At 36.9% G+C, this 23,296-nt stretch overlaps 1 protein-coding gene across 1 annotated transcript in view; it reads left to right on the top strand.

The window, feature by feature from the left end:
• The first annotated feature begins 1,249 nt into the window (after positions 1-1,249).
• LOC149538801 (uncharacterized) overlaps positions 1,250-23,296 on the top strand; it is a 92,227-nt gene continuing 70,180 nt past the window's right edge. The window contains exons 1-2 of the mRNA XM_089800115.1: positions 1,250-1,498; positions 1,570-1,680. Of these exons, the coding sequence (XP_089656241.1) occupies positions 1,328-1,498; positions 1,570-1,680 (282 nt within the window). The 5' untranslated portion in view covers positions 1,250-1,327. The remainder of the gene's footprint in view (positions 1,499-1,569; positions 1,681-23,296) is intronic.

Raw genomic sequence — 23,296 nt, 5'->3', positions numbered from 1 at the left:
CCACAAAAAAATGATAGAAGGCCCAACATACATAGATACATAAAAATCAAATTAAACCGACACAAATAAAGCTTTTAAACTTTAGGGTTTACAATTTATGTCACCATTTTTCATGGCCTTTTGTCTTTTTGTATGATTCTGTTGAGCCGCATATGCTCATACTAGAATTTGCTTGGAATTGATCAAAGATCCACTCCATGTAATGGAGTGGTTTACATCAGAAACACCTTGCTCAGAAAACAATAAAATTCTTTAGATCACTAAAAGTTTCTTTTCTAAAAATATTGTATTTTGTGTGACTTTTAAGTCAATAAATGAGATCCACTTAGACATTAGTTTTTTTATTCACCATACAAAGATAAACTCTAGGCTTATAATTTGTCATTGGTTTGCTAGGTAGTGTTTTTTAGCTTTTACATTATTTGCTGAATTGTAGAATGTCACAGAAACAACCCAAAAAACTCACATGGGACTGCAATGCTAATTAATCTTGAAATCCTCTTCAATGCTTCACATAGAAAGGGCTTATGCACCAACATTTTACTTATTAATTTTTTATATCACTCTATAGTAAAAAAACATTTTTTAGTTCTATTTATCTCTTTTAATATAATTAATTAAAAAAAAGTTTCAAATTGCAAAATAATTAAATGTTAAAAGCTTGAAAATTTTCAAATCACCCTCTCTACAAACACTATAATCACATTGATGAAAAAAATAGTATATTACTAAATACTAATAATTTAAATTAAATATAATATTCTTCGATGTTTTTATGCAGTCTTAGGTGCGATCACTAGTTTTTACTAGCACTCATCTTGAGACTCTTAGAACTTCATGAGAAATAATAGAGAAAGTAGACAAATATCACCTTTTTTCAATTCTCAATTATTAGAAAAAAAAAAAAAAAATTTTATAGAACTATTAATCAACTTTAAAATATTAAGAAAATATAAATATTATAGTAATTTTTATTAATAGATAATGAATCAAGCCTAATCATTTATTATTATTTATTGTGATTAATTATTATTATGTGTTAAGTAGGCTCAACTCAATACTTCACACATAAAAGACTTTCAATTCAACTTTAAGCTCTTGCCTAATTCAATCAATATTAATTATTTTTTTAATTATAAATTTAAGAAAAAACATTACTAACATTTATTTATATTTGAATAATTGAATAAGTGGAAAGCTAAGCAAAGGGTTGGGAGGGTAGATAAAGAGTGGGCGTGAGTGGTTCGTTGAGTCCAATTCGAAACCATTTGAGCGATAAAGCTGCAGGAGGAGGCGAAGAAAAAATAGATAGAATTGCAGCAGAGAGATGGTGTCGGGAAGAAAAGGAAGAGGGAGAGGGAGAGGGAGAGGAAAAAAGGATTATCTTCCTCCTCCTCCTCCTGTTTGGAAGCCCTTTCCAACGGTGTCGCAGCTGCCACTCCTCACCCTCTCTGCCGGGCAAACAAGCAATTTGAATTATGGGCTCAGCGTCATGAAGGTATGTATCACCAGTGAGTCTTTTCTTTTCCGTTCCGTTCCGTTCAATGAGTGATAGTGTATACATGTCAGCATCCGGATCCGATAGGACATGGATTGGCGGCAGGAGCTTTTTTGGAATCGGCCGGGCGAGAATGCGTGGTTCCCGGCCACGTCAGGCCTCTCACCTTCCTCGGATCACAGGTAGTTCTGCACTCTTCAATTGAATGCCTATTCACCAATCATCTAGATTTTTACAATTGAATATTTTCGATTTTTATAGCGGACATCATATCATTCATCTAGATACCACTGTATAATATTTTTGTAACTTTTCTAGAGACTGTTTCCCCTTCAGTGAAACTATTCCAAATATTGGTAGGATGTGTGGAAATTATTACATTGCCAATTCATGTGAGTCGTAATTATTTATTCTTTTGGGGAGTGTTTGATCTTTTTGTGTTCCCATGGATTTTTACTATTGTTTTTTCTTTTTCTTTTCTTAATATCCTTCAATCTTTTTTTAAACGGTCTTGTGGGTTCTCATTAGGTTCAGCCATGGCTCTACATCTAAGGAGTGTAACTTGTTATTAAGTGAATAGCAAGGAAATTTTATTTCATCATGATAATGGTAAAGTAGGTGTCAGGGACAACAATAGACAAGAAATATTAATAGAAAAATTGAAAATTCAATCACGACAATAGTATGTTAGTGTATTTTAGTTGGACAATGTTGGTAAACAGATTTGTTCTTTCAGATTATTACTCTTTAATGCCCAATTCAGAACAATATTTGATCACAAACAGTTGGAAAGCTTACTTATGGATGTCTTAGCTTTCCTTTGAATTGGTAGGTACAGCTCCCTAAGATAGATTTGCAATGAATTCTGTTTTCTTCCTAAACTACTTGGGGTATGTTCTTAACCTGAGAACAATAGAGGTATAACCAAGCTAGACCTAAATAGAATCTAACTTAGGCAAATAGAAGTTTCTCTACACCAAAATGGTTTTATGCACTCACACCTCTTATGAATTCATAAAACTTGTCTGAACAATAATGAATACTAAACTAGCGAACTCGAATCTGAACTGTGATTAATAAATTGAAAACATTGAAAAGATTTCTTTCTAAATGAACAATAACAACACCTATTATGCTCATTTGTTGCCTCAAAACAGGGGAGGTAAAACTCTGTTTCTCCCTAGTTTCAATTCAAGCGAAAGAGAAAACGTAAACTAACTATATCATTCATTGGAACAAAAAATGATTGATATAAAATACCATTCAATTGTCTCTGCAACAAAAAGTACTTCACACCAAAAATTTTGCCGACCTTTCATTAATCTTTTCAATTCATATATATATAGAGTTTTTGAGATGACCGTTACAATGGAAGTTTAATCGGTTCATCTTCTGAGGATGACAAATGACAAGGTGCCAGTTTGTCGTATTACAAAAGAAAACAAAAAAGGGGGCATAATATGAATCATTTGGACTTCTTCCCCTTTTCAGTTTTAGCTCTATACGTTCTAGCAGCAACCATTATTGGGATTAGTTCTTCGTGGTTAGACACGTGTATATTAGTGAATCTCAAGAGCCATTTTGAATGTTCCCTTGCCAGTTCTTTTATAGCACTCAACTGCTTTGACAACTCCTCCGCGGCCACATGTACACAACCACTGAGCTTCTGGAGTTCTGCGACTCTGCTTTGACTACTGGAAGCCACTGGGGACAGATTATCCAAAAAAGTAGAGAAGTTACTTTTCATTACTTCCACTCCAATGAGATCCTTTCCTTGACCACTGGTTTGAGAATCAGTGTGTAGCCCCCTTATAAGCTCAAATTCCCTATCTTGAGTCTTCTTTACTTTACTCTTTGTTTCCTTGAGTCGCTTCTTAGCCACCTAGATCATTTCTAGCTTGAATTGCATACTTTGGAGCCATTCGAACAAAGTTTCATTCCCTTTCTTCAGAATCTTTGCTTCAACTGCTTCCTTTGCTTTCATTTGGATGATCATCTCTAAAAGGGAGATGCAGTCATCACATCTGACTCTTTCTCTGGCCAGAGTATTACTATTGGACAATATATTATCCTTTTCTGTCTCTAATTTGAGGATAGCATTTCCAATTTGGTCTATGAGCAAAACTCCTTCTGATTTAAGTCTCTCAATCCATTCCCTACCAATTTGGCCATAATGCCTATCTTCCTGGAGCTGGGAAATGAGGGCTTGCACTTCAGCTGCACTAGGAGTCTGAGTTACAGACATACCAGAAATAGTTGCTAGTGGAGTGACTAGCTGCTTGATAAATTTGTTCAATTCTTGTATTTCGGCTTTCATCTTGATCTTTGACAATTTGAGACTTTCCAATTGTCCTTCTATCACTTCATTACTTGATCTCCACAAGCCAACTTTTGTATCATGTCTGGCTTCTCCAAGATCGATTGAATGTAGAGTAAAATCATCAGGTGTCATATCCTCAATTCTCCCTCCCTTGTTTGGCTTGGCTATTTCCATTGTCAAGTGCCCCGTTTCTAGATCTTGCCCAAGTATTGACAAAGTCTTTTGCTTTTTGAGCTTTGTCAATGCAGTCCCAGAATGAACTGTGAGAGATACAGTGTCTTTTGCAAAAACACTTTCATCTTTTCTCTTTCTTTTCCTTTCCAAAGTATCTTCTAACCAAGAATCAGTTCCTATCACTTTGGAAGTTGTTCTGAGTGATTTGATGCTAAACATTTTCTTCTTCACTGGAGTCATGGTTACAGTAGTTGAAGAGAAAGGATTCTTTGAATCCTTTGAGATGAGTTTGGAAGAAGTCTGGCCCTTCTCCGTTTCTGAAATCTTCTTCGTCTCTTCATTTGACTCGGTGGACTTGTTGTTGCTACTTTTTCCATCCCCTAGGTCTACTATCTGTATAGGGGAACCACTTGGCTTTAAAAGTGAAGCACTTGCTGATGGTACGAGGCTATGATGAGGAGATGGAATTGGGGTGGTATGCGGAGAAGGAATAGGGGTAGTGTGAGGAGAAGTAACTGGAGTAGTATGTGGGGAAGGTACCAGAGTAGAAGCATTGTTCTTTGGTTCCTCCACTTTCTTCTCTTTAGTACTAGTCTGGGTCCCTATGACTGATAAGGAACCATCATGATAAGTCTGGGATATAGGGACATTCTTGTCTAGAGGTTGATCACCTCCGCTTGTAGGTTGAGCTGGTCCTTGGGTGGAAGCTATGGTCACACCTATTGTAGCACTCTAAGATGAAGTAGGCGTTGCAGTTGCCGGAGAAGCTTGAGTGGCTGCACCCTTGCTTTGACTCTTCCTTGTTGTCCACTCAACCCATTTCCTGGTTCTTTTGATGATCCTAGCCACCATGATATCAAGATTCTCCTCCACATCCACGTATGGCTCGGAACTGATAGGGATCCCTCTTAATTTGGTCAAATATGTATTGCTATACATATTCTAACCATCATCCTCCAATCCTTTGACATTGAGATCAACACCATATGTCCTTATTTGTTCCACCATGAGCCTAGTGAAAGCACGATCTCAGCTCTCCAACTCATCCTTGCAATCTGCCCAATAATCCTCTAGAGTGGTGACATGCTTGATCACACTCCCAATTTGAAGCACCTCTCTCGCATATCCATTTGGGTCGAACATGGGCCTCACAACCTCATATTCTTCTAATTTGTACTTGTTCTTGAATGCCTTGAGCATGTTTTTGGCATCAGACCGAGAATCACAATTGTAAGCCCCAACCTTCATGGGGAATTCATTGCCCTTCTTCCTTAAACTGGCACTCAACACATTCACCTCGATAGCTTGTCTCACAATTTCAATTAGCACAATCATGTCACTTGGGTATCTGGGTAGCTTCAGAGGAAATTCGTCGAAAGCTGGAAGACGCAAATATGAAAAGGATGAGAATTGAATAAAGTAGCTACCAAATTGACTAATAGCCACCATCGCTTTTGGGCTGAACCTCCTCTCCGGGCATCCTTGGAGTTCCTTGCAAATCCTCATTGTAAACGAATCGTTAACTTTGACGTATTCTGCATAACTATTCTATAGTTGCAAGCATGGATAAAATTCATAACTTTTCACATCATTAGGGAAATTCTCTATTTTGGGAAGACCCAGCCACAATTGAAGAGAAGCCAACATATAAATCAGGAAAGAAGACATGTAGAAGGTATTGTAAAACTTTGCAACACTAAGAGGTCTGGATAGATACTCACTTACCTCATACGCCCAATCAACATAATGTGTGTCTAAACAGATGATTTGCACTAAAAAGAAATACTGTTCTACAAAATTGAGTGCTTTTACCTCACCTTTCAATTGATGCAAAAGAACCAAAATGTCCACGATCTTGGGCTTGAGATCGGTGCCGAAAAGGGTCTTAGGAACCTTACTCTTAGCTCCCCGTGGTTTTTGGAACCAGTACCTCATAATTTCCTTTTGCCATACCATCTTCTTCGAGGAGAACTCAGACATGGCTCCTCTTATGGTCAATTCAGAGAATTCTTCTCGCTCTGGAATCTAGAGGCAATTGACTACAAATTGCCGGTCAATTGAGATCAAAACTGTATGATCCGGCAACAAAATTTGTTTAGTTTCTGGATTGTAATGGTTAATACATTCAACGATCAACTCGGGAGCTTGAACTGCCACTGGGAACCTGGCTGCTTCTACTAGTCCGCTACCTCGGAGTTTCTCTGTTATTGGGTGGATTGGCTCCATCCTCAACCTCCTTTGGAAATCTTGCATGTCAAAGAAACGGAGTGAGGTGTCCGTAACATTCTGCAATGTTGACTTAATCCCATTCAATCCATCGAATCCGGCGAATCTTGTTGCCATCTTATTGGAGATAGAGATGAATTGAAAATCTTAAAACTGAAAATAGCATAGAGAGTAGAGCTTTGCAACTGTGAGAATTCTGAAATCACTATTTAATTCAACAACATAACAGTTCAAATAAGAAAGCGGTAGTTTGAAAATCCGTTATGTTCATCTCTATATAGAAATCCCAATCCACCTGTTAATCTTCAAGATCCGCGTCACATGAGTGAATTAAAGGATAAATCCGTTGGATTAGTAAATGCGGGGGTTTCTAACAAAATTTTCCATGTCTTTTCATTGTTCCCGTTGGCCCAATGGTAACTTTCCTTTATTACAGACTTACTTTCCTATTTTTCATCAAGTTTCGGAAAACTGAGAATGGAGTATTCCGTAGGGAAAAATCTGCTCAGCCAGATTTCGCTTAAGATACCTTCCCAAATGTGACTAACTTGCTTCCATTACCTTTTAAGTATTCTGCAATCGATCTATGGGCCCAACAGGCTTGCAGAAGTGATTTTTCAATAGATGCAGAGAATTGCTTTCCAGGGTCAAAAACCCGCTGAGGAGAAGGCAACTTTTGTTTTCCCACCTTTGTTTTTATTTTCACTTTATTTTTTAAGTAAGCGTGCTTCTACGCTTCGGAAAATCTAAAGAGGATTGCGAAAGTGAAAAAGGAACCCACTTCCTTTTCTCTCTCACAAATGTCTTTGTTGGAAAATTGACTTCTTGGGTCGAAAACCTGCCGTGGAGAAGTTACTTCAGGGTTTTCCGCTAGATGCCATTTTGATCATTATGATGAATTCTGAGTGACTCCCAAGGTAGAATACTGCAATGTAAGGACGATCTATCCATAAAACAACTCATTTCTTCCTTGCTTTCGCTTGTAAACCTCCTTCATTGACCTCTGTGGAAAATCACCTTCGTAGGTCGAAAACCCACTGTGGAGAAGGCAATGCTGGGTTTTCCACAAACTTCATTTTCCTTATGTGCAAACTATAATGAGCCATGGGCAAGTTCATCCTCGGAGATGACTTTGTGAAAAACATTATATGACCCAAGAATCTCCATCGAATAAGATCTTAGACTACCAATAAAACACACGACAACAAGGAGAACCCACCCGGTTATGTAATGCAGGGGAAGAGGAAAGATGAAAATCCGATGGAGAAACTTTTCAGTTGAGGGGAAAGAATCGGACTTTGACCTAACCAGAGTAAACTAAGACACAAGCTCATTTTCCACTTTGCAAAATGGGTACAGGATGAAAAGTGGGGCAACAGACAACAACAATTTAATAACAATATATCTTAATAGTATTTGATTTTTCAAATTTTCAAAATTTAAAGTTTAGAAAATAAAACTAAAGCTGAACTTAGTCTCAAACTTCATACTACAACTATGTCTCATTTGGGCTATCAATATCAAACGAGCTATCTATGTCACTGTTTGGATGAAGTTGTGATTTGTCCAATGAAATTTTGATCAATCTCAATTGCAAATTCTCTTTGTCAATTCACCTAGAATTTTTGGCATCATTTTCCCAATGTGTTATTCAAGTTTTGATACTCAATAGTCTACTACTCTTGAATTCTTAAGACACTATGAAATGCAAGTACCTTTTTTGCTTTCTTAGAGATAAGCTTGTTTGTCTTGATTCAGTGTATTAATCCATAGGTATCAATTCAAATTTTGTTGTAGAGGAACTAACAAATTGTGTGAGTAGACAAATAGCAAGTTGTTTTAACTCTAGTGCGTCCTTGCCATGAAATTTCCACCATCGAGTGGAGTCATTTTGTACAATGGTGGTTGCAACTTTCATGCATCCTAGCCTCTAGTTTGTTGATGTAGGACCTATAGATCAGAAAATTGAAGGTATTCATCTCAACTTTCCATTGTTATACATCTTATGGAGGTCCCTCATAAAGCCCTCATGACATCGTTCTCTTTAGAAGGAAGAATTCAGCCATCTCTAGGTTGTATCACTTGGTATTACGATGAAAGCAAATTGTATGAAGAGGAGTGTTAATAGTATTCCATCTCTTTTTGACAATAAGCCTAATAATGGTCCTTGTCGAATTTAATCTAGAATCCTTGTACAAATTGCTTATTAAGCATGCTATCAAAAGTGTCATAAATCTCTACAAGGCTAGGTGGGCTGGTATCTACATACCTATTTACCCACAATACAAGTGATATGATAGAACAAATTTGTTTGCAAGCAACATTTAAAAATTATCATGCATTATGATTAACATAGTAAACAAAGTAGAAACATATTATTTTTAAATTATTTTCCTTGATATTAAACTACCAAGTATTATTAAGCAACCTTTTGTCATTTTCTTCCCTTTTTTTGTCCTTGATTGAGACCACTTTTCTTCTTTCCACATAACACCATGAATTGTAGAGTGTCATGTCCCCTTATTAGCTTTGTCTAGTAGTGACATGGGAGTTAGCCTATTATGGAGTCTCGTAGGTTGGTAGTGGTGATCAGGGACTTGTTCAGGGTTTTCAGCGTCCGGAGTTGGTATTACATGAAGTAGTATATCAATTGAGAGCAATTCCTTGATTTTAGGAGACAGTTCATTGATTGTAGGAGTAGATTCCTACCTTTTAGGAGGTGGTGATGTTTCCAGAGTTGAGGTTCTATAAGATCACCCCTTGGTCTCAATTTCAGGAGATTTGGGTGTGCTCCCTATTTTTTAGGAGTATCCATAGAGTTGAGGGTGTGACTGCCAGTTGGCGCAGGTTGTCCAGCATAAGTCACAAGTAGGTGACAAACTCAATTTCAAGTTTTATAGGTGTTTGGGTTGTTCCTTGGCTACTTTCGAAATATTTTAATATATTTAAATATTCTCCTAAGTTAGCATTTTAATAATTTAAATAAAGCTAAGTGTTTAGCCATTTTGGAGTAATAAGGAGTTTTCTGGCTTCATTTGGATCGATTTGCCTATGTGTGATAGTTCGTTGGAAAGAGCTCAGTCTCTAGTATTTGATTATCACTTGCTGAGATTTATTTGATGCTTGGAGCTATTTGTCATTAATAAAGTAATGATTTCTTTCTATTTGGACGCCTTTATTGGGAAAATAATGTTATACTATAAAGTTTGAATGAAATTTACTTTAGGGTTCAAATTGCATTGGAGAAGGGATATAAGGAGAAGGCAACCTAAAGATGAGTATCTTTATCATTTTGTCAACCTATTTTGGACGCCATTGCTCTAGAAGAGCATTCCTCACTTAGGACGCAAACCCTAGTGTTGAGATCAAATTTGTTGGGACATAGCCCTCAACAAGATCAGATTTGAAGGTTCTTATGCATACAGTTTGATCACAATAGAGGAACAATTTCTAGTGTTGCAGTCACATTGTGCAAGTAGTGGATTAATTGGGAAGGTGACCACTTTGGTTCAGCTTGGCTTTTCCTTATAGTAGCTCGCAGGAGGAATTCTGGAGTGTTTATTTGCAGCAGAATGGAATTGTTTTATTACAGCAGCTTGGGCTCTATCATTTGAACTGGTTTGGCTGTAGTTGTTTCCCATCTTCAGCTAACGTCGACCTTGTTTGAAGTACATCTGTATTGGTACTATTTTGAAATAAATCAGACTTTGCTGGTACGGTTTTAGAATCATTTCCAGAATAGTATGTATTGCTGCATATGATTTCTATCACTTCTATTTTATTAGTTACTGTTATTTATTCATTTTAATACCTATATTCTGAAAAATACAAATAGAAACAACTTTCTTCTGCAACTTCTATCTAGCTCTATAAGATCAAAGAAAAATCTGTAAGAAAATATAATTTATATAATTAAACAAATAGTAGTATCAGAGCAAATATCCATTTGGGATATTTTAGTGGTGTCAGAGCCAAGTTCCTGCCAGCTTGTTGGGTTAGTTGCTAGTCAATACCATGATTAGAATGAGAAATGGGTGCTCTAAGGTTTCATCTCCATCAACAGGTACAAGTAAGAGGCCTCCTGCTAAGGCTTTCAATGATGCAATAATGAGAAGCTACCATTAGTATCGTTCTCTTCCTAAGGAGATACAAAACATGCTTGCATTCACACAATTTATGGGTATACTAGATGCCAAGGATGATTTGGTATCCAAAATTTCATATCAGCAGCAAGGAAGGAAAGAAGAATCACAGGATAGAAAAGAAAGTATTGGGAGAGAAGATAAGTTAACAAAGGAAACACAAACCAACAATAACTGGCAAGAGGAATTACTAGATGAAGATCTTGTTGGGGTATCAAAAGAGGATATTGAAGAGAGCCCTGCTCTTCAATGGCAGTCCCCTTTGCTTATGGATTTACACATCTCCATAAGCTTATTTTGGAGAGCCAACTGAAGGTTGGTGAAGAAAAGGTCATTGCAGCCTTGTCACATTTTGACAGTTCCCACAAGTTAGTAGAGAGCTACATTTGGAAGATCCAACTTGAGGGAAGAGATAAATGTAAAGAAGAGGCTTTATTAATCTCTGATTTGCATGTGCTTAAGACAACCATGGAGGCAATGAAGAATAATTACTCAAACCTCCTTTTAGATAGAGATCATCTTCTTGACCTTGGTGTTATTTACTCTATTGCTTTGAGGGGGAAAGAAGAGGAGATTGATCAGCTTATTTCAGAATTTTTAAAGGTTAGAGAAACTTTGGGAAATTCTCAAGTAGCTCTCCTCATGGCGCAAAATCAGATTGAGGAACTGAGTAGGGAGTTGAATTTAATCCATGCTTTACCTACAAAATCAGAAAATCAGTGGGAGGAACATTGTGTGGAGCTGAGTCTACCACATTCTACTTCAGCTCAATCAGAAAACCTGCCTCTTGCAACAACCCGTTTAGATAGCCAGCATATTCATGAGGTGAATGAGGAAGAGGAACCACTTGATGATACATTATCCAATGACACCAGTAGTTCCATTAAAATTGAGGACATACAAGATGATTCCAAAGAAGGTATAGAGGAGGATTCCAAAATTCTAAGTTTGGATAGCAACAATTTTACTTCCCATTCTCATGAGTTTGCTGCCTATAGTCTTGAAGAAGTGGATGACATACATTCAACCATTGTCGATAACCCCTTTTTCGAGATGAGTGCTGATTTGATTTTAGATAACCCACTCTTTGAATTGGATGATGAGGAGGCTCTTGATCTTGATGACACAAATGATATGATGAGCTCAATCTTGGAGTATGATTGTGAAGTTGAGCATACACTTGGTGGGCCAGCCACTCAAGAGTTGTCCCTTATGGGCATGGATGACACATACTTTTGTTAAGAGGTGGCCTCATGGTTTCCTTGACGGGGTAGAAATAACCTTGCTGATTGGTGACTTTGTACTCTTCAATCCATTGAGGATTAGTGACTATCCAAGTGGGGATCTTATGACTTATCCAAGTTTTTCACTGTCTACATTAGGTTTTCAATAGTATGGGAGTGTTGGGAGGTGCCCTTATAGGTTAGCGATGGAGTGGGGAGTGTTTGTTGTTGATTGGAATTGGTTTGATAGTTTGTTTGATATCACTTGTCTTGCTGGTCAGAGTTATGACAGTGAGATAGGGTGGCCATTGTTGATAGTTTTTGAGCATGCAAGATATTACTCACCCATAGTTATGGTGTCCTGCATACACAGAGGGTTACTTGATAGTGATGGTGATAATATGAAGTTCTACATCACACACAGTACAACATGTGCTTTGTTATGTGGGACTCGTGTATTGATTCGCGAGATACATCACTTTACACAGACTTCCATATATTGCTTCATGGTTTGGATTGTTTGGGCATTTTTGTCAGAATGGAACAACTAGTTGTATGTTTGAGATATATAGAGGGTCGCATGCTGTGGTTGAGCAGGTTATTTTGTCAATTTCCCCAGATGGCATCAGGTTCAAGGATTGTTAGTAGAGACCTCACAAAGAGGCATTGGCAATATGGATTCACACATCTATTCAGACAAGTGCAATATAAATATGTTGCATTTTTTTGAAATTGGTTTAGAATATAGGAATCAACATGTATAATACATTCCTCCAGTGGATTCATGATGAGATGCTACACTTAGAAGATCTTGATGTTTATATTAGAGTAGCACAATAGAGGACATGGGTGCATTGGTTGCACTTGGGCAAGTATTGTTATAATGCTACATATCATATGTCGATTGCTATGACTCCATTTAGAGCCCTCTATAGTTATGATGCTCTATCTTTTGTTGATTTGGTGATTAGTGACAACAGGGTTCCATTGGCACAAGATTGGGTACAGGAGAACTAGGACATCATGAGATTTCTTAGAGAAAATCTTCAACAGGCATAGAATCAACAAAAGGTCTATGTTGATTAACACAAGATTGAGAGGATATTTGAAGTGGGGGATATGGTGTACCTACGATTGCAGCCTTACCGACAGAGCACCCTTAGAAGGGGTGGAGCTGAGAAGCTCAAACCTTGTTTTTATGGACCATATAGGATTATCAGGCGTGTTGGAGAGGTTGCGTAGGAGATTGAGTTACCATCTAGCAGTAGGATTCATAATAACTTCCACGTGTCGTGTTTGAAAAAGGCACTGGGGCAACATATTATACCATTTCTAGATCTTGGAGTAGAGGGAACGCCAACTGAGAAGTAGGGTGATTCAAGAGTATTTGATTCGCTGGAGAGGTCTCCCTATAGAGGACACCACTTAGGAGGGCGAGACTATTTTACAACATCCAACTTTGCAGTTGCTTGTGGGCAAGCATCTCTGAGAGAGGAGGATTTGTCATGTCCCCTCTTTAGCTCTATCTAGCAGTGACATGAGAGTTAGCCGTCTCGTAGGCTAGTAGTGGTGATTAGGGACTTATTTAGGGTTTTCAGCCTCTGGATTTGGTATTACATGAAGTAGTAGATTAGTTGAGAGCAATTCTTTGATTTTAGGAGGCAATTCCTTGATTGTAGGAGGAGATTCCTACCTTTTAGGAGGTGGTGACGTTTCTAGAGTTGAGGTTCTATGAGATCACCCCCTGGTCTCAATTTCAGGAGATTTGAGTGTGTTCCCTATTTTTTAGCAGTATCCCTAGATTTGAGGTGTGACTACTAGTTGGCCTAGGTTGTCCGACATAAGTCATAGGCAGGTGACAAACTCAGTTTCATGTTTTAGAGGTGTTTAGGCTGTTCCTTGGCTACTTGGAAAATATTTTAAAATATTTAAATATTCTCCTAAGTTAGCATTTTAATAATTTAAATAAGGCTAAGTGTTTAGCCATTTTGGAGTAATAAGGAGTTTTCTGGCTCCATTTGGATCAACTTGCCTATGTGTGATAGCTCATTGGAAAGAGCTCAGTCTCTAGTAGTTGATTATCACTTGTTGGGATTTATTTGATGCTCGAAGCTATTTGTCATTGATGAAGTAATGATTTCCTTCTATTTGGACGCCTTTATTGGGAAAATAATGTTATATTATAAAGTTCAAATGAAATCCACTTTAGGGTTCTTTTAGGGTTCGAATTGCCTTGGAAAGGGGATATAAGGAGAAGGCAACCTAAAGATGAGTATCTTTATCATTTTGTCAATCTATTTTTGATGCCATTGCTCTGGAAGAGCATTCCTCACTTAGGACGCAAACCCTAGTGTTGAAAGCAGATTTGTTGGGACGTAGCCCTCAACAAGATCAGATTTGAAGGTTCCTTATAGCAACTCGCAGGAGGAATTCTGGAGTGTTTATTTCCAGCAGAATGAAGTTGTTTTATTGCAGCAGCTTGGGCTCTATCATTTGAACTTGTTTGGCTGTAGTTGGTTCCCATCTTCAGCTGACGTCAACCTTGTTTGAAGTACATCTGTATTGGTGCTATTCTGAAATAAATCAGACTTTGCTGGTACAGTTTTAGAATAATTTCTAGAATAGTATGTATTGTTGTATATGATTTCTATCACTTCTATTTTATCAGTTACTGTTATTTATTCATTGTAATACCTATATTTTGAAAAATACAAAAAGAAACAACCTTCTTCTGCAACTTCTGTCTAGCTCTATAAGATCAAAGAAAAATCTACAAGAAAATATAATTTATATAATTAAACCAATAGTAGCAGCAGAGCAAATATTCATTTGGGATATTTCATAGAGCATTTTCCACCTCAAACATCTTACCTAGCAAAATAAAATATCTAGCATATTTAGTCTCGGTTGGTACGAGGAATTCTTTCTATGTTAAAAAATAATGCAAGTGAAGTGTGATTAGATACAAACCTTTGTATGCCTCTAGCTTTGCACACTACTCTCTTCATCGAATTTATTTTGCAAGTGTCCTTCAATGCATTTACACAAAATGGAGTTCAAATACATATTTGTAAGTTTGTTCAACCATAAAACTAGCTAACTTAAAATATGAGTTGAATCTATCACAATTGCACAACATTGGAAGACCCAACCTCCTTCGTGGCTTCTTTCAAACAGGTGAACTGATAATCAATGCTCTTATATGGAATAGAGGAGAAGTGATCCTAGAGTAACATTTGTATTAACTTAGGATCTTTTTAATCTTTTTCCCATTGAACATAAGAGGTGGGAGTGGACTTGGCTTGTTGTCCATAAGGAAGAGTGGCTATGTTGCCCTCGACTCCCACTTTTATTATTTGCGTGTGATTAGAAGTGATTGGTTGTGTGTATGATGAACCAGACTCAAGAAGGCTAAATTAAGAAAGATTGATAAAATATAAAACAAAACAAAAATGTAGAATAAAGGTACAAATTTGGAAATGAGGTACATAGAGGAACCCTGATCTGAAATCTTGTTCGAAATATGCTGGACATCCGAGTTTGAAGGTATTTGAAACTAAAGATCGTCAGTAGGAATGCAGTTAGGAGGTTTATACAATGCTGTCTTGTAGAAATTCGACTCCAAATAACAAGACAAGGGTGCCTAGTAAAATATTCTAGGGTATTTTGCTTTTTCAATTTTTTTGTAACATGTAACAATCTGCACTATGCTCATGTACCACTTTTGTCGTTAGATTTGAACCTACACACAAAAAGCAAGTTAAAAGGATCATGCTGCATATAGGCTTGCCTAAGTCAAATCCCCTGTTAGTGTTTCCACCTTCTAAGTTAAATCTCCTACTTATCAATGTTTCCACCTCCCCAATAAATACTAGGTGATATAAAAGGGTACACGAGTGTCAAGGTTTGTGATATAAGAATTGGTCCTAATTTGGCATTTGATTGTGATTAATTTGCAACATTAATGATGAAAATGTAGGATAGTATAGAGAATAAATTCATTTAAAAATTAGTCTTAGAACAGAGTGTGAAAATGTAAAGGTATACGATTTACGACACCACATTCAAGAGCAAGGCACACTAGGGATAAATGACATTAAGTTGACGGATGGACAAGCCTTAAGCTTAGGATGCTATCATCTCACACAAGAACAAAGTAAGATTTACATAGTTTGAGAAGTATGTAACTACTAAGGGAAGCAAAAGTTTTCGAGTCAACTTGGTGAAGAGACCTCAATGTAAAGGTCGTGTCAGGCACAAAATTTCATCCTCAAAATTCTTTTGCTAACACACAAGTGAACTTCTAGAAAGAGACAGGAACATAGACTATTTATATGAGGTTCTATGGTCCACAAACTAGCAAGTTGTGCTATGTTATGGGTCCATGAAGATTCTAAGCCACATGAATGTCACTAGCCAACAAGTTGTCTTATGTTGAGTGGTTCATGTATACAACATTGATTCCACTAGCCAACACTTTCTGCTATGTTCGGTGATGCATATATGTCACTAGAACAATCACAAAGAACAAACCATGCTATACTAGGTGATACAACTAGCATACCATACTATATGAAGTGATCCATAGATCAAAAGAGTGCGTGGTCCCACAAGAATTGAAGCTTAGTATGCCATATGCCCCCCTTAAAATATTGCCATGTGTTCTAATATTTTAAGGATAAGAGGAAGGAGAGGGGATCCTCAAATGAGAAAGCACATACTAAAAGATATTCTTTATGCCTCCCAGTGGATAGGTGATGACAACTGCACTGGACACTATTATGTTATTATCATAGAAAGTGAATTGCTGCATGTGAGATTGTTCCACCATGAATGACAATGAGACCCCATATAGAACTACAAATATCACATTAGTAACAACATCAAAACAAAGGGTCTTATTTAGAAGGGACATGACCTAGGTGAAATCCATTGTCACTTGTCATATGAATGACACCATATTTACTATTTAGTAAGTTGTTATACTTTACCTTCAAGGCTTGACATTCATTAGTGGGATGGCCAAGCACTTGATGATGCACTCAAAAAGAATGATTTATTTGATTGTGTTTATGAATTTACTTACGTTTTGGAGGAGGAAGAGTAAGCATGTGGGCTTTGAGAAACCTTAACAAGATAGATATACTCATGTATATATAGAGATGTTGAGCAAGAAGTCTTTCCCTTGTGGAGAAAAGTTTGACCATTCATATGAAGAAAGTCTTAGATGCATTAGACAATGGAAGAGAGTATGTACACAAATAAAAAGGTTGGAACCCAAAAGCCTCCTTAGAAAAATGTAGTGTAGCTTCCATAGGAGCCTTAATGCCTTGTTCCATACACCCTAAATTATTGTATCCAAGTTTAGAAAGCATTTTAAAACTTACCCCATAATGTGTCTCCAAATTGGATGTTGAATCAAGAGTAGAAAAGGATTAATTCCTTTGCAAAAATGCGGATCTTTATTGGGTGTCGAGATGTTAGGATGAGTAAGATCAATCTTAGATTTAGTCGGTCCATGCAAGTCGAAATCTAGATAGCCCCATTCTTTGTCGAGACTTGTGTTAGAAGAAGAAGTTGTAATAGATCGAGCAATAGATTGAACAAATAAAACAATAAACTCATTCAAGGCCTTATGTGTAGATTGTGGGACTTTTGCATTTTCCATTGAAGGAAGGTGTGAATTTAATGAACCCTAATTATCATGTAAGAAGGCATCCTTAGGAAATAGAGAACTATTAATAGGAGGTGTTGCGTCTACTTTGGTTAAGGATGAGACCATGGAGTTAAGAGATGATACATCTATTAATGTCCAACAAGAGACCACAAATGATGTAGTTCAAAGTAGGTGTATCCTTAAGGGAGATGACTGAAACCCCAACAAATAACAACACAATAGAAATACAGCAAGATACAATTGAAAACAAACACTTTTATTAACAACAGATTTTGCATTACATCAAGTGAACCACATACATGCCGGGCTGTAAGGCCTTCTTGGTTACGGCCAATACAATCCAAATTATAGACCAATTCCTATATTTCATGCCTCAACTTGCTATCCTAGCCTCTAATGCTAACAAGACCCAATTACATCACATATACAGGCATCAGGATACAGGTCGGCTTTGAGTTACATTCCCCAAGGAAAGGAAATGTGTTATACAATATAGGACTGACCCTCAATGAATCAATGACCAAATACATAATATGTTACAATATCTTTGATGACCTTAGATATAGGTCCACACATTATCCAAAAGTGTCAAAGTTAACTCTTAATATAGCACCTCACTGAAAAAATACCAAGTATTGTATGAAGCAAAAAAAAATACCAAGCATCGTATGAAGCACAACATAGGAAATCAGCACCCAAGAAGATGAAGCATAACTCCCACCAATTGTAACATTAAATTCTGCGATCATAGGATAATGATCCAATATAGGTCCACAATAAGAAGCCAAGCTGATAGAATCTTAAAAGGGAAATCAAGTGATTGCCAAAGCATACTTGTCTGACAGATAATTGTAAAACATAAAACAAAGCAATATATTTTTGGACGATGCAAGATTGCCAACTATTACGAAGTAATTGGAAAATATTTGCTTGTTATTAACAGTGATCAAGAAATCAATTTATGCAAGAGACTGAACAATGTTTTCTTAAGAAACAATTGTAAAGAATAGAAACATTCTATTCTAGAAATAGAAAACTAAATATTAGAAACATTTCAATATTTACAGAAGATCACAATAGATAACCATTAGATACTAATTAGAGATAATAGAAACTCTCTATTATCATAATGCCTTCCCTTAATGGTTAATCTATCCAGAGCATGAAGTTGTCAAAAAAGTGTAAAAGACAGATTTTGTTTGTCGAGGTGCTCCACATTGTTCGCTGTTGGTTGTGAACCAAATTGTTTAGATGATCTGGGGGGTAAAAATTAGTTAAAATTGAAATGTCCCCAATGCTCCAAGAATCAACATTATTACAAAGTGTTCGCAATTCTAACTCCAACGCAACTTGAATGGAAAAATTGGAGTTCAGATGATGAAGTTATGACCGGTCAAAGTTTGGTCAAACCGAGAATAGAGGCCGTAAAAAGGTGAAAAAATAATCATCTCAAAAGTGGTCAACAATGAATTTCAATTGATAAGTAGGAGATAATTTCCACAACAAGTCAAATCGTGATATTGCTATTAGGATTTAACTTGTGTGATTTTGAGTCAAACTCATTGACCCATGTTTCATGAGTAGTGATTCAACATGAATCCATCTCTCATGAGAATAAATGGAACACTTAGCACTCGTTGGATCTAGGTGATGCTCACAAGGGTGAAGCACCGAGACTTCCCGAGAGGTCACCCATCCCATTACTACTACAGCCTGAGCACGCTTAACTACAGAGTTTCCTCCATGGTTAAACCCAAAGCTTGGAACTCCATTTGCAAAACTTTCACCAAGTGTCGTGCCTTATGAACCATTCATTAGAAAGCCCCTTAAGCTCATCAATTGATAAGTAGGAGATAATTTCCACAGCAAGTCAAATTGTGATATTGCTATCAGGATTTAACTGTGTGATTTTGAGTCAAACTCATTGACCCATGTTTCATGAGTAGTGATTCAACATGAATCCATCTCTCATGAGAATAAATGGAACACTTAGCACTCATTGGATCTAGGTGATGCTCACAGGGGTGAAGCACCGGGACTTCCCGGGAGGTCACCCATCCCAGTGCGCATTGTTAGGCTATAGTAGTACTGGGATGGGTGACCTCCCGGGAAGTCCCGGTGCTTCACCCCTGTGAGCATCACCTAGATCCAATGAGTGCTAAGTGTTCCATTTATTCTCATGAGAGATGGATTCATGTTGAATCACTACTCATGAAACATGGGTCAATGAGTTTGACTCAAAATCACACAGTTACATCCTGATAGCAATATCACAATTTGACTTGCTGTGGAAATTATCTCCTACTTATCAATTGATGAGCTTAAGGGGCTTTCTAATGAATGGTCCACAAGGCACAACAATTGGTGAAGGTTTTGCAAATGGGGTTCCAAGCTTTGGGTTTAACCATGGAGGAAACTCCATAGTTAAGTGCGCTCAGGCTGGAGTAGTACTAGGATGGGTGACCTCCCGGGAAGTCCCAGTGCTTCACCCTTGTGAGCATCACCTAGATCCAATGATTGCTAAGTGTTCCATTTATTCTCATGAGAGATGAATTCATGTTGAATCACTACTCATGAAACATGGGTCAATGAGTTTGACTCAAAATCACACAGTTAAATCTTGATAGCAATATCACAATTTGACTTGCTATAGAAATTATCTCCTACTTATCAATTGATGAGGTTAAGGGGCTTTTAATGAATGGTTCATAAGGCACAACACTTGGTGAAGGTTTTGCAAATGGGGTTCTAGGCTTTGGGTTTAACCATGGAGGTAACTCCATAGTTAAGCGTGCTTAGGCTGGAGTAGTACTAGGATGGGTGACCTCCCAGGAAGTCTCGGTGCTTCACCCTTGTGAGCATCACCTAGATCCAATGAGTGCTAAGTGTTCCATTTATTCTCATGAGAGATGGATTCATGTTGAATCACTACTCATGAAACATGGGTCAATGAGTTTGACTCAAAATCACACATTTAAATCTTGATAGCAATATCACAATGAATTTCAAATTAAAGAACACGTCAAAAGCTTCCCAATGACATTCGTTTTGTCGAAAACGAAGTCCGTGTGTGGAAGTTATGACAATTTGAAATTTTAGGTGAAAATGGTAATCTTGATGACATCATGTTGACGTGGCACATTGGGCATCGGGTGGCAAAAGTCTGTTAAGGAGATTCGAACACACAACCTTGATATCTTAACCTTCCTTCTTAACCGCTACACCACACAAGTGGCATTGCTAATTTGAGGAGGGTAATCAATTTAAATTAACAAACAAACTGCCAAGAGCAAATGGGGGTCGGTGGGAGTTGAACTCCTAACCGACCATCTCCTAGAATTAAGGCCGACCACGACACCGTTGGCAGCTTCAAAGAGATATTTAGGATTAATTTTATATGAATAGTGTCTCACCCACCAACCTTATGTAAATAAGGATTATTGTTAAAACCAATCCCCCATAATGGAGTGAATCCGAAACTATAAAATATTAGAATATTATCACTATGGTAAAAGGGGATTAATTGGTTTTAATTGTTAAAGCCTAATTATGGCTAATTTCATGTATAAAAGAGGGTAGTAGGCTTTGGAAAATCCATTTAGTTGATGAGAAGGAGATTATGAACTTGACTGCTTGCTGATTATTCCTGCACATTGGAGAATAATATTGCCATTGTGCTTGAAGGGAAAATCTTGTAAACACTTGTAATTGATTTTGGAGCTAATTAGATCGGTCCCTCTATTGGAGTAGGACCCGAAGATGTAGTCCGACCCTTGGATGAACTCCGCTATCAATTGTGTTTTGTCTTCTATCTCTCTACTCTCTTTCTTTTAGTCATTACCTTATTCTGCATTCTTCATTTAAGCATTTCAATTACGTCAATTTGCTTATTTAAAGCTTTGAATTAACTTTATGTAATTATTTTAAGCATTCCTTTGCAATATTCCTAGATCCTAATTAGATCATTAGATAAGGGCAGCTAAGCGCTTTCGACATTCAACTTTCATGTGACCAAGCTTGTGGCAATAGTTGCATTGAATGATCATCCAAGGACCTTCTGAATATAGAGTAGAGGATGTCTGTTGAGAAGACAACTGATGGTACTTTGGATAACGCTCCAAAATTTTGTAGATGAGCATAATGCTCCAAAACAAACCGCAAAAAGCCATGATTTTTAGGAGAACAAAAAAAACCAAACACGATTATTGGGGTGAAAAATCAATCAAAACCCAACATGATTTTTGAGGTGAAAAATCAATCAAAACCCAACATGATTTTTAAGGTGGAAAATCGATCAAAAGCCAACATGATTTTTGAGGTGAAAAAACAATCAAAACTTGACAATACAAAGCTTCATTTTTTTTTGGAAAAGCGGTAAAACCCAACAAATAATTTTTGAGGAAAAAATTACAAACCCAACATAGGAATCCCACACAACTATGCAAATTACAAAATTAGAAAATTTTAAGGGAAAATTTATAGACACCCATAATAAATTCATTTTTTAGAGTAAAAAAAATGAAAACCCAACAATTTTTTTATTTGAGAAGAAAACAATTATGAAAACCCACCAAATTTTTTAAGGCAAAACATGAGACTTTGCATGGTAAAACAACACATGCAAACAACATGCAAGTACATGCAACCCTAAAAAAGTAGAGACCCAAAAAATTTGAAGGGTGCCCCAAAAGAGAGTTTGGAAAATTCAAAAAAAATATGTTGTTAATTTTTGGATTGGCTGGCTAAAAAATTTAGGCACGAAAATTGAGGCACCCGAAAAAATAGACGACAACCCAGTTGAGATCTCAAAAAACCCACCAAGAATCCGTAATTTTTTTTTGATCTAGTACAAAAATTTAAGGTTTTGAACAAAAACGACCCTACTGCAAAAGAAATCACGAAAAATGATGGAAATGCGTAGAAAAAATAGACGGATCTAGACAGAATGGGTTGCAAAACCGAACGAGAAGTTGGTGGATTCAGATCTCTCAGAAAACAGAAACCCCAATTGGATTATAGAGAGAGTTGGAAGCAAACATTCATGTAAATAATTTCAAAAATAAAAGCTAGATAATTTCAACCAAGAAATTGTAATTATTTTCGGGAAAATTTAGACTATTGGCTTTGATACCATATTACGAAGTAATTGGAAAATATTTGCTTGTTATTAACAGTGATCAAGAGATCAATTTATACAAGAGACTGAATGATGTTTTCTTAAGAAACAATCGTAAAGAATAGAAACATTCTATTCTAGAAATAGAAAACAAAATATTAGAAACATTCTAATATTTACAGAAGATTACAATAGATAACCATTAGATACTAAACGGAGATAATAGAAACTCTCTATTATTATAATACCAACAGCCCAAGACTGCTCTTCCATTAGACACCCAAGGTGACAAAAGACGTTCCATAAGGACTTATGAGCATTTAAAAGAATTCAGCGCGTAATTCCCATGCTCATTCTTAACCCATGAATCCTCTTCATCAATCAATACAAAAGTCTGTCCAAACTTATTGCTGCAACCAACTTTTCTATCAGATATCTCAAATCTACTACTGCTGCTACCAGGATCAAATAAATCATACCTGCTGCATACCTTCATCTGATTACAAGTCTTCTTTCCCCTACCTCTGTTCTTAATCATAGGATCGAATAACTTCCTCAAATCAGACTGCCCTTTATCAAGAACAATCTCAACCACAGGGTCTGCTGTTTCGAAACTGAAAGTCTTGAAGAAACTCAGGTTCTTTGCTCTTCCTCCTTCTTCATCCTTCAAAGGAATCAAAACAAACTTTCTGCCATCCGTCTCAATTGTAAAATTGTTCTTTATGCAATCATGAATAGCTCCCCTATCAAATTGCCAAGGTCTTCCAAATAAAACATGACAAGCACTCATGTTAACTACATCACATAATACTTCATCCTAAAAAGTCCAATACTGAAATTAACCAAGCATTGTTCTCTAACCTGCACCCAATGATCATCTTGAAACCAACTGATACCATAAGGACTAGGATGTTTTAATC

This window comes from Cupressus sempervirens, chromosome 9 (genome assembly GCF_028749045.1).
Source record: "Cupressus sempervirens isolate cs-2001-9-10 chromosome 9, ASM2874904v1, whole genome shotgun sequence".
NCBI lineage: Eukaryota > Viridiplantae > Streptophyta > Pinopsida > Cupressales > Cupressaceae > Cupressus > Cupressus sempervirens.
This window is presented reverse-complemented; position numbering and strand designations above follow the sequence as displayed.